The 16,845-nt window shown below is 57.2% G+C and overlaps 1 protein-coding gene and 1 long non-coding RNA gene across 2 annotated transcripts in view; one reads left to right on the top strand and one right to left on the bottom strand.

The window, feature by feature from the left end:
• The window catches only part of ADARB2 (adenosine deaminase RNA specific B2 (inactive)), a 232,354-nt gene extending 222,335 nt beyond the window's left edge, over positions 1 to 10,019 (top strand). The window contains exons 5-10 of the mRNA XM_055431566.2: positions 974 to 1,142; positions 2,372 to 2,523; positions 3,852 to 4,020; positions 6,690 to 6,871; positions 8,868 to 9,046; positions 9,459 to 10,019. Coding sequence (XP_055287541.2) covers positions 974 to 1,142; positions 2,372 to 2,523; positions 3,852 to 4,020; positions 6,690 to 6,871; positions 8,868 to 9,046; positions 9,459 to 9,635 — 1,028 coding nt within the window. The 3' untranslated portion in view covers positions 9,636 to 10,019. The remainder of the gene's footprint in view (positions 1 to 973; positions 1,143 to 2,371; positions 2,524 to 3,851; positions 4,021 to 6,689; positions 6,872 to 8,867; positions 9,047 to 9,458) is intronic.
• Positions 10,020 to 13,248: 3,229 nt separating this feature from the next.
• LOC148775418 (uncharacterized) lies at positions 13,249 to 15,145 on the bottom strand. Its single transcript, XR_016039165.1, has 3 exons — positions 15,107 to 15,145; positions 14,800 to 14,827; positions 13,249 to 13,353 (listed from the first exon to the last, which is right to left on the bottom strand). It is a non-coding gene; the product is annotated as an uncharacterized LOC148775418 (long non-coding RNA).
• Positions 15,146 to 16,845: the final 1,700 nt, after the last annotated feature.

Below are 16,845 nucleotides of genomic sequence, written 5' to 3'. Positions count from 1 at the left end.
TATCCCTGTCTTTTTTCCAGTCTCTGAATTTAGTGGAAACATAGCACTAAGCTTGTTAGTGAACGAATAACAGGAAAACACTAACACCCAGTGTTTATCTACGTGCTGGGGGTGGCTTTAGAGTGTTTAAGTCATGTTACCTTATTCAACAAAACTTTCCACGTTCTCCCTAATGATGACGATCAGTTGTCCATGCTGGGCACAGCTACCTGTGAAAGAGGTGGCTGGAGGGAGGGAGGAGAGAAAGAAAAGGATAGAAGAAAGGAAGAAGTGTCAGGAAAGCCACGGAGTTCATCAGCTCCGATTGCCTTCCACACCCACCAAGGCGGCTGCAGGTCCAAGGATGTTCTGAGGGGTTGGGACTAATTAAGGTGCCAAGGAGAAGCTGGGTAAAGCTGTACCTTTGAAGAGCTTTTGATTTTCAGATATGCATACTGGGGGAGGGGGGTCACTCCGGGAGGAGCCCTTGGTACCCTCTGAGTGGAGGTGTGGCTCTCAGGAAAGCCTGGACTCAGGATTTAACCTGGAAATCAGGGTCTCGGCTTCACCGCAGATCGGGTTGGCTCAAGGTGGTCTCACAGTCCTGTCTTCTGTTCCACGGGGCTTTGTGACCCCACCCCCACTCCCTGGGGTTTAGGGCTCTGGACCCCCAGCAGCAGGAGCTGCTTTCCTTACTTACATAACAATATCCCTCAGAGCTCCCCATGGACCCGCAAGCTTGGCTAGGAAGCAGCTTGCATAGCCCTGGATAGGACCAGAGGAGTCTTCCAGTTGAGGGGTGATCCTCGGCCACGGGCCGGGTGGCGGCAGAGTTCCTGGGCTCCCCAGCACCTTCCACTGGCCGGTTGGCTGCCTATTTATAGATAAACTTGAGGCTCAGGCTGGGGGGAGGGGTGGGGACAGAGGGGGAGAGCAGACTCAGTGCCCGCAGGGAGGGGCGGCCGCAGGCTCTGACGCCTCCTCTGTTCCCCAGGCCTGGACGCCCGGCAAGCCCAGGTGGTCGTCCTGTCCTCGGGGACGAAGTGCATCAGCGGCGAGCACATCAACGACCAGGGGCTGGTGGTCAACGACTGCCACGCGGAGATCCTGGCCAGGCGGGCGCTGGTCCACTTCCTGTACGCACAGCTGGAGCTGCACCTGAGGTGAGCACGAGGCCTGCGCCTGTGTCCCTCCACCCTGGCATCCCCTCTGTCCTGGCTGGCCCTGCACCTGCCAGCGGCCATGCCCCGAAAGCACACGGCTCTTCACTGGGCCGTCCCAGGGGCGTCTCCCTGGGACCCCCTAGGCAGGGGCAGACTCTCGGTGGCCCCGAGCACAGCGGGCATCTCAGCCAGGTCTGCTGTTCCCCACACCCTCTAACACAGGGTCCCAGCAGTCACACAGAGCAGGGACAGGCCCGGGGGTGTTGAGCAGATGCACAGGGAGCAAGGCCTTCACACACTCTGGGAAGTTTTATCCGAGCACCTGATCTGCAGCTTCTCCTCAGTTCCAGGCCTGCGGCGGGTTGGCCAGGGCTGAATGTGGGGAAGAGAGCTGGAGAATCTCGCCTAACATGGGGAAGGATTTCTGTCCTGAGTGCCCATGTCAGAAATGTTTCCAAACACCCCTGACTCTGGGTGTGTCACCATAGCCTGGGCCTGGCTGGGGGCAGGGGGAACGGACACCGGGCCCCTGCCCTGGGGGGTTATGGGGAGGGGACCAGCAACTGCTGCAGAAAGCCAGGGCCACACGTTTGCCCCGAGGTTCTGGGGATCTCTGTCTGGGGGTCTGGTGCAGAGTCAGGAGGCAGAGAGGCTGGTGGGACACCTCAGGGGTTCCCAGGCTCCGCCTGTGTGAGGAATCCATCAGCAATGGGGCAGGACGTGTGAAACAGCTGGACCCAGAGGAAAGGAGCGGTGACCAGCAGGACGGGGTGGTGGGTGAGGCCACTGGCAGGCTGCAGCCGGGCTCCTCTGTGCAAAGGGGGGCTCCTTCGTGCAGTGGAGCTCTTCAGTGCGTGGAGGCAGGGGAGTCCTCCATTCAAGAGGGACTCCTCCGTGCTGATGGGGGTTCCTCTGTGCAGGGGGGTCCACGTGCTGAGTTCCTGGGGGGCCACACCCCTCCAACCGCGCCCCTCTATCCCCATTCGCCATCGGACTCAGAACCCGGTGCAGTGTAGACGTGGTCCCCTCAGGAACGCGGGACCCCATGACCCCTGGCACAGACAAGCAATCGGGGTCACGGCCCCGAGGACGCAGGGCGGGGAGGACCGTGGGGGCCAGACTCAGGGGGCTCCACGCGGGGAGAGACACATGCAGGTTGCAGGGGAAGCTGTGAGTCAAGCCTGGGGGGCCCAGCCCTGGGCCGGGGCTGAGCGCCCACCCATCTACAGCAAGCGGCGCGAAGACAGCGAGCGCTCCATCTTTGAGCGGCTGAAGGAGGGCGGCTTCCGGCTGCGAGACGGAGTCCTGTTTCACCTGTACCTGAGCGCCTCGCCCTGCGGAGACGCGCGCCTGCACTCACCCCACGAGCGCGCGGCCGAGCGTGAGTAAGCGGGCTCCATCACCAGCATCACCAGCATCATCACTGTCACCCGAGTCCTAGTGCCATGTAAAACAGCAAAGAAGAGATTCAGGCTCTACCCAGAGGCGAGCCGGGCATCCCTTGGCTGTGCCACCCCCAGGCTCAGCCTCTCAGCTTGTTTCTCCCTTCCAGAGAAGACTTAGAGGCCAGTCCAAACTGGACCTCACATTGCCAAGGACCTGGTTGGTAGCACGATCAGTCACAACCCGAGTTGTGCAGTGACTTTCTTCCCCAGAGATGGCCTCTGGGTGCTATTAATACATAGGAAAGGAACTTCAGTTCTTAGAAACCATGAGAACATATGCCAAGAATTATCTGAGATCTGTAAGAGAAGGTACCCATGTAAATTCAGATGTCATCTATTGTTCGGTACCTTCAGTGAGGTATGCAAAAGAGTAATGCATTTTCACTAATTCTAAAACTTACATAGAAACCTTGTAAAGAAGGCATCTACTATCCATCCATGTCATCGTGTGTATATCAGTGGTGATATTACTATGATATTTCACATATAATTTGCATGCAAAGCAGTTAAGCGTTTCTATAATACAATATAACGCAGACTAAGTACAAAAATTTTTTAAAAAGACAAAGTAGTAAAGTTAATCTGTCTTGTTCAAGCTAGTGCTTCATGTAACTGTGGTGTGTGTAGGTTTGGGGGCTCTGGAGAGGAAAGACGGGGAACAGTGACAAGGCAGTACCCCACCTGCTGGCGTCACTTCTGGGCGTAGAGATGCCCCCCCATCGAACCCTTGGGAGCAGCTCTGGGCTCCGAGGTCCCATCTCAGTCCCTCAACCTAGGAGACAGGTAACCCCACTGTCCCCATTTTTAGATGCAGTAACTATCACAGTGTCTTAAGTAGCTTTTCCAAGGCTACACAGCTGGGAGACCATACAGCCAGGACTCGGATTTAGACTGGGTCTGCATCCCGCTGCCTGGGAACTAAGTGTGGTTTCTGAATGGCCACAAAGGTGAAAAGAACCTCTCAAGAGGTGAGAAGGAGCCCAGACGTCGACGCTGTACACGCGGCTCCTCCCCTGGCCCACCTATGCTCAGTGTTCAGAGACCAGATGGCTGCAGAGCCTCTGATGGTCAGTGTCCAAACTGTGGTGTGACTCTGGCCGAGCTGGACCAGGGCAGAGTTGTGTCCCAGCTCCTCCGCGTCTACATGAGCCCGTCCCGCCCAGAGGTGCTGCCCCGTACCCCCGCACCCCTGTCTTATGCGGCTCTTGTCTCCTAGTGAGGCCCCCTTCCCCCCACTCAATCTTACTCGGCTCTCATCTCCTAGTGAGCAGCAGCAAGCACCTGGCCAGGAAGTTCCGGGGGCACCTGCGCACGAAGATCGAGTCAGGGGAGGGAACAGTGCCTGTGCGCGGCCCGGGCGCGGTGCAGACCTGGGATGGCGTCCTGCTGGGTGAGCAGCTGGTCACCATGTCCTGCACAGACAAGATCGCCAGGTAACAGCCCCTCTCCTCACGCGAGAGCCGCCCTGGTGTGGGGAAGGGGACGAGGACTGTGGTCCCGGAGGGGGCCTAGTCTGGTACTGACGTACACCCTGCAGTCCTGGACTCTGCCCACATCCCCCACCTCCCTGGAGAGTCAGGCAGAGCTGTCAGAGGGGCAGACAGGGCTCAGAGAGGCAGACACCCACAGACTTCAGGAGCTGGGCAGCGGGGACCCCAGGCCCTGACCCTGACCCTGCACACAGAGGTGGCCCAGGTACACTCGGTGCCCCTGTGGCTTCCTGGGCTACACAACAGATAAAACCTGAGCCCCTGTAAACAGGGATCTGGAATCTTAGGGAAATGACCAACAGGCTGCAGGAGAAACAGAGCTGCTTACTGCCCTGGAGGGACCGACCACCCTGGCCCAACCGCATAAAACCAAAGCACTGATTTCTGCAGCAAAGAGAAGCGCCCATAGCATCAGATGCCTCCTCTGTCAGAAGAAAACGCACCCTCCCCTGTGATGTTCTCACCCCTCATCAAGAGGGAAAAGCAGCTGTTTCCAGCATGAGGGAGTCCTCCTTCTACCCCCAGAGCACTGGGCCTCTGACTGACCCCTAGAAAGTGAAGTGGACAGAATTGATGTGATGCAGCATTGAAGATTCACCGTCTCTAGGACCTCAAACATCAGGGGACAGAGAGTGAAACTCGCTACGAGGCCAGCATGGTGTGGGGCATCGACAGTTCCCATGGACATGGCCGGTCTTTCTGGCCTGGCTGTGAGAAGTGATCCAAACCCTCCGTCACAAGCGAATGCCGAAACGCCACCTCTTGAAAGGATGGGGAACGGGTTTTAGGGGTCTTTATCTCTTGTCTCTCAGAGTCCAGAGGCTTATAAAAGTCTAAATCTTCTGGAACTAATGTTCCTCTAGATATGGTTTCTAATTTTAAGCACCTGAACTTGATTATCAATTGCAATGTGTCTTTAAATGAACAGATTAAAACTTTCTCCATAAAAATGAACTGCAAGTAGTTACAGCTGCTATCCAGGGACTTCTGCGCTGAGATCTGGGGCTGCGGGGGTCCCTCCCTCTGAGTGTGAGCAGGGCAGTCTGGACTGGGGCCGCCTGGGCAGTCCCATGGGTGCTCCAGGCACAGAGAGTGCATCCCTCATTAAAGAGGCCAGCTTCTTCCCAGGATCGTCCCCTCAGGTATCGTTGGTGTTTCAGTGACCGACAGACACAAATATATTTCTTTAGGATTATCTACAATGAAACCAGATCTGGAACTTTCTTCTCTGTCAACACTGCGGTGATATCACTGTTTGAACTAGAGGAAAGGCATTCTCCCATTCCCTCCAGAAAACTGAAAACTCTCCAGTTTGTGTTCAGGGTGACTTTGGCTTTATCGACAGTGTTGGCTGGACAAGTTAAACTCCTACAGCCAGGCCAGGAGAAGGCTGATCATCTCTGCTGTGAAGGTGATTAGGAGGAAGCCAGATACAGAATTTGTTTGTCTTTAGACAATGCCACAGCCAGAACCATTCAGACACCGTTTTGTTCCAAGCCATTCCACCGACGGCCTCTGGAATGCCAACCTTATCGTTTGAGAAAGGGCTTTGTTATCCATGGGGATGTCCACTTCCTGGCTTCTCATGCCTCCAACAATGTCCTCTCCTTCATACCTTTTGTACACCTTCTCTCTGGGAAAATCGCCCACCAAACCCCAAGGACAGCCCTCCACTCCTTTCAGGGAGATAGGATGTGACTCACAGAAATGACCACAATCATTTTTTTAAGTGAAGTTATGCAAATCTGATAGGCTAAAGTAAACGTTTCATAAAACCAATGACTGTTTAAATTGTGGGACTAAACTGTTTGTGTGTAAATATTACCTTTTATATTCCACTTGAGTTTTATGTGGGTGAGCACATTACTTTAATGACCCACACTTATGGAGGGGGGGATGCGCCTCCATCCTCGCCAGCCAGATGGCTGCCTTTTCTTGCATGAGATTAAAAGATGTTTCTCATTCACCTCGATGCTTCTGAGGCAAATTAATATAGCCAGCTAAATTGCTTGTGTTTTGGAATAAAATTTAAGGAGAACTTTTTAAGGCAATTGGTGTCACAGGTTCCCAGAACAGACTGCTCTCCAGGTAGGCCTGCTGGTTTGAGTGTTCAGTAATTAATGGAAAGAATTCCGTGTTAATTGACTGCTTCGGGAAAGGGAAATATAATGACTCCTTATTAATCATGAAAGGAAATGTGCGGCGTGGAGGCCCCACAATAATCGCTCTAACCATAGAGAAATGTTAATTAATGAAAAGAACAATGATGTAAGAAATCAACTGCGTGATGCTTGTGCGGCGGATGGAGGCTGGATTTTAAGCACATTATTTAGAATGGAAACCGCAGAATCCTGCCTTAAATAACACATATGAGGAACCTTGTTCCACCCAAATTTGGGGGAAAGTCTGACAAAGGCCCTATCACCTTTGCTGGCAGAAGCCAACACGCACCCAGAGCAGCTTTCATTTCGGAGCCCCATGCTCTGCTCAGGGCCCCTGAAGTCAAAGCAGCCCAGAGCCCAGCGAACTCACTGGGTCACCGGAGCAGGCCCTGCCCACTGCCAGGGCCCCCCGGGCCGAGCATCCAGGGCCTGACCTCCATCTCCCCCCAGGTGGAACGTGCTGGGCCTGCAGGGCGCGCTACTCTGCCACTTCATCGAGCCTGTGTACCTGCACAGCATTGTGGTGGGCAGCCTGCGCCACACCGGCCACCTCTCCCGTGTCATGAGCCACCGGACCCAGGATGTCGGCCAGCTGCCTGCCTCCTACCGGCACAACCGGCCCCTGCTCAGCGGTAAGGAGGCCATCCTCAGATGCACACCCCTGTATCCAGCTCCAGGCCCCAGGGCAGGCTTTCCGGGTCAGGCCCACAGCCGCTTAAGACCCAGCGCCCGGTACTTGGAAGACCAGATGGTCAGATGAAGGCATTGGTGACGGTCCAGGGCGGACTCCCCACATGCGCAGTATTACTGCCATGTCTGTGGGGCCACAGAAGTACAGGCAATGAGCACACGTGTCCAACGGGGAAGGGGACCCAGGGCCGCGGGCCACCCCGACCTGATCCAGGAGTGAGTTCCTGGCACCCCCACCCTGGGAGGGGGCACAGCCTGGGGTCCTGAGGACGAGAAGTCACATGGCCGTGCCCTGGCAGCCGCCTAGCTCTGGGCTCAGTGGGGGTGACCCTCCATCCCGAGGAGCCTGTCTTGACTGACAGCCCCGGGGAAGGTAGAAGAGAGGCGTTTCTGTGCTCCCTGTGCTCCTCCCTTGCAGGGGGGCCAGGCGGACGCATGTAGACCCACAGGGACCAGCTGGTCCAGGGCTTGGGCTTGGACGAGATCCTCAGAAAGAGGAGACAGAGATGGTGGAGGGCGGTGGTAAGAGTCAGCCTAGGAGCGCCTGGGACCCTGAAATTGTTCACTTAGGAGCTGAGAGGCACTGGTGGTGCCCACGGGGTGGCAGTGAAAACAAAGGCGCTAAGCTGTGAGGGCGCCCACAGGCCAGGCCAGCTCCCCAGAGGAGGCACCTCCCTCCCCGGTACCCCCGCACCCACAGTGGTCCCCAGCCAAGGACAGCATCTTGGACCCCAGAGCTCAGGCAGGGCAGGAGAACATCGGGGCTGGGACTGCCTGGTGCTCAGAGACCCAGGCTTCTTACGCATGAGACCCTATTCCTAAGACCTGCAACCCTCTGCCAGAATCAGGGACCCCCTCAGATGCCAGGGGTACCCAGGGCCAGAGAGGGGCCTCGGCAAACTGCAGGGAGGCCATGGGACAGGGGTCGCAGGGGCCATCTAGGACCACGGCCCAGCTTTCCTCGCTGTGACCTTGGGCTGACCTATGGCGGATGGGATCCCCTCACACGCCTCCCCACCATGAACGGTGCCTGCAAGTCTGACCTGAAGCTGTGCCTAGGGGTCCCCAGGCCTGAGCCCAGGCAGGTGATGGCCACCAACAGCCTGGGGGTGGCTCTCCTGGGGAGTTGGCGCCCACAGGGGCTGGGTCTGCAGTGCAGTGACTTCCAGCACCAGGCACTGCTGCCCTGGGAACTAAGTGATCCCGTCCACTGTCCAGCCATCCAGCCGTCCGCTCGGGAGCAGGAGGCTGTGGAGGAGCAGTGTGTGGACAGGAGGGGTGCCCCGCGACTGGATCCGGGTGTTGGGAGGGCCAAGGGGACAGGGGTGGGGAGGGGCTGGGCTGAACACCCTGCAGCGTCAGGACCATGAACACGAGGCCCAGAGCATCCTCTGCGCACTCCTGTGTGACCCCGGCAGGACCCGGAGACTGGCTGTGTTGGCTGCACACAGAGTGGAAGGGCATGGAGGGCACATGGCCGAGGGCCCAGGGTCACGCCCCTCCTTGAGGCCACTGTCCTCCGTGGTTTAGAATCTGGAGCAGCCCTTGGGCTTAAAAGGAACCGGTTTAATGCTCTGCTGTCCTGAAATGCAAACACGGGCCGGTTTCCAGTCCACACTGGGCCCTAGTCACCTCGCCATGCCGGCGGCCCTGCACCCTCAGGCCTCACTTCTTTTCACTCCATCTTGTGTCCGTGACCTTGGCATCCACCCCATGAACACGTGTTCTCAGGAGGCCTTCCCATGACTCATCCGTTCCCCAGTCCATAGGACAAACATCCAGAGAGGGGATGCGTGGGCTCTGTCCTCATTGCACAGCCTTGCCTTCAACGCCCTGAGTGTGCCCGAGCCCAGTGACAGCAGCCGTCCGCCCCTCCCTCAGCCCCAGTCCCCGCTGGGCAGGCAGCACTCACACCCAGCACCTGGTCTCTCTTGGCAGGAGTGAGTCAGGCGGAAGCGCGACAGCCCGGGAAGGCGCCCCACTTCAGTGTGAACTGGGTGGTGGGCACGGCGGACGTGGAGGTCATCGATGCCACCACGGGGAGGCGAAGCTGTGGCCGCTCCTCCCGGCTTTGCAAGCACAGGCTCTCGGCGCGGTGGGTGCGGCTCTACGGCAAGGTGAGGGCCACTCCCTCCCAGGGTCTGAGGGCGGGGGATGGCGGGGGGCACAGGTGGGTCCAGGTGACCGTGGACATGCCAACTGGTCCCCTGGGGATCCCGGACGTGGCCCCTCCAAGCAGGTCCCACACCCGCAGCAGGCTGGCCCTGTGGCCCCAGAAACAGATGGAAAGGGGCTCAGTGGTGAACAGCTGTGACCGGCCCAGCCTGTGAAAAGTCTACGGGGACTTCAGAGTCCATGTGGTTCCAGTTCAGACAGGAGACAGATGCTCCAAGGTTAGGTCCCCCCAGTTACACGGCAATGAGTATCAGGGCCGCGGACCGGCCGGCGAGCAGCTGGAGCCCCCACCATGGCCCCCGCTGGCAAGGCCGCTCCCGGTGGGCTCACGGCCCCTCTCGCTCTGTTCCACAGCTGAGCACCCGGATCCCACGGCACGGGGACACGCCGTCCATGTACTGTGAGGCCAAGCTGGGGGCGCGCACCTACCAGGCCGTCAAACAGCAGCTGTGTAAAGCGTTCCAGAAGGCCGGGCTGGGCACATGGGTGAGGAAGCCTCCCGAGCAAGACCAGTTCCTGCTAGCGCTGTGAGGCCAGCGGCGCACAATGCGTGCGGCGGGCGCCCCCACGGTGCTGACCCGCACCAAGCGTTCGCATTCCTCTGGTGTTCCAGAAACACGCGTGCCCAAGCTCGGGTGAGCAACTTGCCTTGAGTTAGGGGCGTGGTGCTTCTCTGATGGCCGCTCCCAGGAGGCCAGGACCGAGGTTGCCCACCACACCCCGCTTCCAGCACAGATGGCCCTGTCTCCCTCCCCTGTGTGTCCAAGGGGAGCTTCCATTCAGGCTGGAGGTGCCAAGTGCTGCCTTGAGAAGTGCCGAGGTGCAGCTGGTGAGAAGCAGCCAAGCCCACCCAGTGCCCCCGCCCTGCCACACACCTCCCGACCAAGGGGCTCCCACAAGCACAGCATGTGGGACTTCAGGGTAAGCCACGAGCGAAGAGAAAAGCCATGGGCTCCTCCCCAAAGAAGCCAGAAATCACGAGCTGTCACGTTCATCGGTTTCAGTTTTTATTCCACTTCCTTTCAAAAGGACTCGAGGTGCATGATATTAAGGAGCCCCAAAACAGGACCAGAGAGTGAACCATTCTCACAGAGCAAAGGGTCAGTTCCCAAAGCACCAGGGCCTGAGGAACCCACCTGCGGACATCCGGTGACGAGGGCCCTACACCATCGCTCCCATGGCTACGTCCCTGGCGGACGACGACTCAACAGTGCAGACAAGGTGTGAGCCACTTGGGGTCATCTCGTCCCAGACAGAGTCCTGCCCTTGTGACTGAGCTTTATTAGAAATCAAGCCCAGAGCACACGGAACTACTGGATCTTGGTCCCCGATCTTGGCTCTCTGATCTCCGTCCTGAATGACAAAACCTTCACTCAAGCAGCTGCAGCAGCACAGCAGGCAGGGTTCTGCCACTTCTCGGTCCCCCACCCCGCGCACCCAGGGTGCCCGGGATCGAGAGGGCAGGAACCTGAGCCCACTCCATGCAGTGGGGAGACACCCAGGATACCCTCAGCCCATCATATGCCTCTCACCACTGAGGATTCATGTCTGGCTCCATCATGCTGGTCAACTGGCCCCTCGTTCCTCCAGTTAGAAGATCTGGCATTCATGGTGCAAAATAGAAACAGCAAAGCTCCGTAGCAGCCCAGGCTCCTCACTTAACCTGAGAAATACAGGCACAGCATTGCACTCACAGATCCCACCACAATGGGGCAAAAGCGAAGCAAAGCGAGCTGCCGGTATTTGTCACAAGTCTGAAAGGAGACGCTTCTCCTAGGATTTAATATAAAGCCAAACTCAGCACTCAAGTTCTTTGACAAGAGAAGACTGGCAAGGCAGTGGACAACTTTTCCAAGATAAAGTTTCAAGAGAGATGAAAACGTTCTTGCAAACAGATGACTCGTAGTGATCTTTCATAAGAACTGAAGAAAGACAGTAAAATCTTAATTCTTACACAGTCAGGGTCAAGGCCAGTTGATGTAAGTCTCTGATCCTCCGATGTCTCACCGAACGAAGCTCAGACAGCCAGAGGCCTTGGGCCGGTTGTGACTCTAACTCTGGAGCCTGAGTCGGAGTCCTGCTCTCAAGGCTGGAGGCACAGCCCCTGGCTTCGAGCAGAACCCCAGCTCACAGTGCCCTGAGCTGATCCTCGGGGACGCCATCCACACTTCATACAAAGGAGCTCCCAGCACAGGCAGCAGATGACAGGGATGATGCAGGGGGCGACTCACAAACGAGGCCGGGGCGCCACCCAAAGTACCTGCTTAGGGGCTCAGAAGGCGCCCACCCACCCATCACGAGCCTCCCCCAGGGCCTGGGTCAGGACTGCATGTTCACGATCGTCGAGGCACTGGTTCTCCACAAACCACTCCAACTGACATGTAAACAGCTGCTCCTGGAGGAGGCTGGCGTCTGACACCCAGTGCCCGTGAGCACCAGCCTGGAACTAATCTGTCGTGTCAGGAGGGTGCCTCTAGGCAGGAGAGGTGGACAAGGAATCTGCAGGACCCGCCTGCAGCAAGACAAGGGTCCAAGGGCAGCAGGACCAGGCTCAGGTCCTGGTGCTTTGCCACAAGTGAGCAGGAAAAGAGGAAGGGCCCCGGGGTTCCTGGCACAGGAGCGCAAGCGGGGGCAGGAGCTGGGATGACTGGAAGCTCGAGGAGGGGTCTGGGGTGGTAGGAGGGCCCAGCTCAGGTCATCCCGGAGCCCAGAGGTGCCTCTCCCTCCATTCCAGGCCCCAGAAGCCTGGCCCTGCTTAGGCGGATCCACCTGCACATTTTAATTGGAAAAACCTGGGGAATTTGAGTCAGGCAGAGCCTGATACCTCCTGGATCCCACCTGTGGTCTCTGTGAGAAGAAATCTTGAGTTCCCCTGAAAGCAGGACAGAGTCAACGAAAGGGCCCTCTGTCCACCGCCCGCAGAACCTGCCGGAGCACCATCTGTGCCTCTGCACTCACACCTGCCCTGCTGTATTAAATCCACCCACCCCATGGCATCCACCTCCCTCCCCAGCCACAGGGCTCCATGTGCAGAGCATCTTGGCGGACCCACCTGCAGAGTCGGGAGGGGGCAGCGGGTCACACCTGTGACAGCGTGTTGCTTGATTTGAGATTTGTGTTTTGTTTTTACCAAGCAAAGGATGTGCAGGTCTATGACTGCTGCTGCCTTTCGCTCCTCTCTGAGTCTGTTCATGTCTGGAGGCTACGGTGTCTTAACGTCCACTGTTCCTCAGAACCATTGACGAGCTTTTCAAGCAGGTGCAGCTCATATTTTCCCACGTGATTCCTTTTTCACAGTATTCTGTTCTTACCGGTAAAGTTAAATGCGTTTTTTCTTTCTGTTTTGTTTTTTTTCAATATAATGTTTATCATGTCTGGAGAGCCATAAATAGTAAATACAAGGTATATCAATGCCCAGAATAGAATAGTTAGAGTATTTTGATGAAATCCTATTTTTAGATTAAAAATTTCAAGATGTGTCTATAGTATCTTGTTTAAAGAAATTAAAAAGACATTTGAAACTTAGACATTTTTAATTTAGAGAAACTTCTATACCCATTTTTTAAGAAGCCATTCCAATGAAATTGTCTAATTGGCCCCAAAATACAACAAATAGCACTTTCTGATGAGACCAAAGGGAAGTCAGGAAAGCCTGTTTATGGACCACCCCTCAGCGGCCAGGTGAGCCTGAGCACCTCCCCATCATCCCACATACTCCCTGGCCCCGCATGGGATCCCTGCAGGGGGTGGGCGGAGGGGAGGAAGCTCTGACTTGGGAGGGCCCCTGGGGGCCCCTGCCCCCTCCTGACTCACCACCAGCTGCAGCACTATGGGTTCTGGGAATGCGGGATGTTCCAGCTCCTGCTAAGATCCCCCCACAAACTGAATCAGATCAAATGAAGGGTACAGGTGGCGGGTGGGGGGAGACAGAGGCAGCTGCTGCCTCCGGCTGCCTCTTCTTTCTCACGCTCTCTCCCGCCTCGACCTCCCCCCTTTCTCTTGCCTGACCCCCCAATCCTGGTACCACTGAGCATCAGGTCTCAGGTGCGTGTCTGCCCTGAGCCCCACGTCGTTGACTGTTTCAGGTCTTTGCTCAGGACTGGGCGGCCCCTGGCGTGTTCCCGTGATTTCGTGTTCAGTCTCTTCAGACCCCTGGAGCCTGTTCACCAAAAGGGACACTGACACCACAGCTCTGAACATGCAGACCAAATCGTATCACTGCTGAAGGGATGTGCGGGCAGCACCGGCCCTGGAGAAAGAAACACCTGGTTCCCAACTCATGTGAGAAAGGAAGCCAGGGGAGAAATACCCTCCAAAGACAAACAACCTGGACTCTAGGGCCTCGTGTCACACAGGCACTAGGTTTCTACCACTCCGCAGTACATGCATCAGTAAAAAAGGAAAAACACTTTCCCAGCAGTGCCCAGTTAATTTTCAGCATTTTTTAAGCAAAATGAACTTAATAAATAGTAATTCTTATGTGAAAGTATGTACATGAAAAGCATGACTGAATGGCAATATTGTAACGATCGATGTACATTTGTAATATTTGTAAAAAAAATCCAAAACCTTAAAATATGAATTTACATATGTTAATTTGCCTCTGAGTTCTGTAAATTGCACTTCAGTGAAATCTGATAAGTGAATGTTTCTGTTAAGTGAATAAAAACATTAAGCACAATTGTGCTTTCCTGGGGTGTTGCGCCTTTCTCATAAAGCAGAGTTCTAGGGGCTCAGAGTCCACAGAAGGTCTGCCCCCACAAAGAAACGGCAAGGTCAGTTTCCAAACTTTCATCTTCTTACAGGAGTGCATCTGAGATCAGGCCTCAGGCAGAGGGTCTGAGCCCCCCAGTCTGGAGGGAAATGAGCCCAAGGTGAAAAGGACAACAGATGCCCCCTGGTGGCCAGAGGCCAGGGGTAGGGACTCCGCCGGACAGGGACTCCAGGGACAGAGACTCCAAGGGGACAGGGACTCAGGGGACAGGGATTCCGGGGGGACAGGGATACCGGGGACAGGGATACCAGGGACAGGGACTCGGGGGACAGGGACTCCAGGGGACAGGGACTCGGGGTGACAGGGATTCTGGGGACAGGGGCTCCGGGGACAGGGACTCCAGGGGACAGGGGCTCCGGGGGACAGGGATTCCAGGGACAGGGACTCGGGGGACAGGGACTCGGGGGACAGGGATTCCGGGGCACAGGGACTCGGGGGACAGGGGCTCCGGGGACAGGGATTCCAGGGGACAGGGACTCGGGGGATAGGGACTCAGGGGACAGGGACTCGGGGTGACAGGGATTCTGGGGACAGGGGCTCCGGGGACAGGGACTCCAGGGGACAGGGGCTCCGGGGGACAGGGATTCCAGGGACAGGGACTCGGGGGACAGGGATTCCGGGGCACAGGGACTCGGGGGACAGGGGCTCCGGGGACAGGGATTCCAGGGGACAGGGACTCGGGGGATAGGGACTCAGGGGACAGGGCTGAGTAAGGTGAATGGGCTGAGTGCAGGCAGCATGTGACCATCCTGCTCACAGGTGGGGCCACGAGAGTGTCCGCATAGGCAGGTGACTCAGGCTGTCCCCCGGGCCTCACAAAGTCCACCGGGAGTCACCCTCCCCCCCAGGACCACTCCAGCTGGAGCTGGAGCGGCGAGGCGGGAGAGGGGGGCCACACCGCCCGCGGGAGAAGCACAGCACCTGGTGGCCAGCAGGTCAGCTCAGGGTCCTTCCTCCCAGGAAAGTGGCCTGGTGAGAATTAGCCTGTGGTCTGGACACGGGCCACCTGGACTCCATGTGGGGCCTCCTCAGATCCAACTTCACCCAAGTTCAAGGGACAGGACAGTGACCACGTGACCGGCCAGTTGCCCCACGGGGAGCAGGGCACCCGGGCGGGAGGGTCGCTCAGGACAAGCAAGCACTGTGAACCCTCAGGGAGACAAGTCCTGGACACAAGGGGAGGAGGAGCCTCCACAATTCCCTTGCACACTCGGAGAACCCCTCTCACCAAGCAGCGGCTGCTTCCGGTCCCCAGGGGCTTCCACCTGCAGGGAGCGGGGACTGCATGAGGCTGGGTTAGCCCCACCGGAGGCCAAGGACACAGGGGCAGACCAAGGCTGACCTCTGGCCTTGAGTGCCCTGGGCTGGGGCTAAGCCGGACACACCATCAGGGACGTCAGTCCCCCTTGGCTACACTCCCCCCAGACCCAGTCTCCGGGCCTCAGGCTCTGCTTCTGCCAGGGTTGGGGTCCCTGCATAGAGAAGCGGGTTCAGAAAGCCGGTAGCCAGAAGGAAAAGTGTCCACTGCACTTGTGGTCCCCCATGGGTGAGTCAGGCCGCGTCTAATGACGAGAGAAGGGAACCTTCCTCCCTGCACGTGGGATTCCTTCTCCATCCCGACCCGGCGGGGCAGCGTCACAGGCGGTGACAACCTCAGCCGGGACAGCACCCAGGGCATCTGCAAGAGGCCAGTGGGGGGCTCTCCGCCCCGAGCTCTGTTCCGCGAAGGGTCAGTGTCCAGAGTGACTTCTGACCCTCACCTCCAGCCCGGGGAGCTCATGTAGGAGGAAGAGGGGGGACTAAAATCCGTCGTCCCCTCCCCGGGCTGAGGCACGCAGATGAGCGAGCCTGGGACAGGGACACTCACTGCCTAGCCAGGCCGAGGGGCCCATCATCCGGGCGGGCAGCCTTCACGCCCTCAGGAAAGCAGCTCTTGTGGAGGCGTGTGGCCACAGACAGGAGAGGCCCAGCTGGGAGCGCAGAACTGCAGCTCACACCCGAAGGCAGCGGCCTCGCCCCCTTGGCTGTGGCTGTGACTGTGATGGCCAGTCTCTGCCTCCCTCCTGCGGACATCCCACCTGAGAGCCCGCTCTGCTCTGCAAGGCTGTGCCTCAGGTGCCCGGTGCAAGGAGAGAGGCTGCTGAGCTTCACTAAACACCAGAACTGAGGCCCCCCTCAATGAGGGCTGCTTCAAATTTTCAAGAAAAACCTGTTCTCCACACCAAGAGCTCACGGGGACGAGGAGCGCTCCGTGGACCACCCACCCCGTCCAGCAGGGACTCAGCTGCCACCCAAACTGGGCGCCGAGGGCCCGTGAATCTCTTTGCACTGACCTCAGCCTATCCGGCACCTGGTTGGTTGGTTTCCTCAGTGGGTGGAGGCTGTTTGCACGGTGACTTGGGGCTTCCCTGGTGGCTCAGCTGGGAAAGAATCCGCCTGCAATGTGAGGAGTCCTGGGTTCGATCCCTGGGTTGGGAAGATCCCCTGGAGGAGGGAAAGGGTACCCACTCCAGGATTCTGACCTGGAGAATTCCATGGACAGTATGGTCCATGCAGTCACAGAGTCGGACACAACTGGGCGACTTTCACTTTGACATCAGGAACACTGCATTCACCCACAGCTCTCAGCAAGGTGGCTCCTGCCTTTGACCCCAACCCCTCGTATTTTAACAACAGAATCATACCTGCAGCAAAGGGTTGTGACAAGGATTCATTAAGTATGTGAAGGAGAATGTGTTTGCTTTTGGTAATAAATAGTCAATGACAAGTTACTACTCAAGTCTGGAGGTTTTTCCACCCTTCTCGCCATCACAAGACTCCAACCATCCACTAACAGGAAGGGTCAAAGTGACCACTCTCCAGGTTCTTCAATAAATAAACTGAAGTTTATTGAGACTTGCTATGAACAACCCATCATCCTCCATCCTTAGAGATAATAAAATACATGTGCTCTCTAGTCCCAAAGAG

Source organism: Moschus berezovskii, chromosome 15, assembly GCF_049115385.1.
Source record: "Moschus berezovskii isolate FMDL1 chromosome 15, NW_MosBer_1.0, whole genome shotgun sequence".
Lineage (NCBI taxonomy): Eukaryota > Metazoa > Chordata > Mammalia > Artiodactyla > Moschidae > Moschus > Moschus berezovskii.
This window is presented reverse-complemented; position numbering and strand designations above follow the sequence as displayed.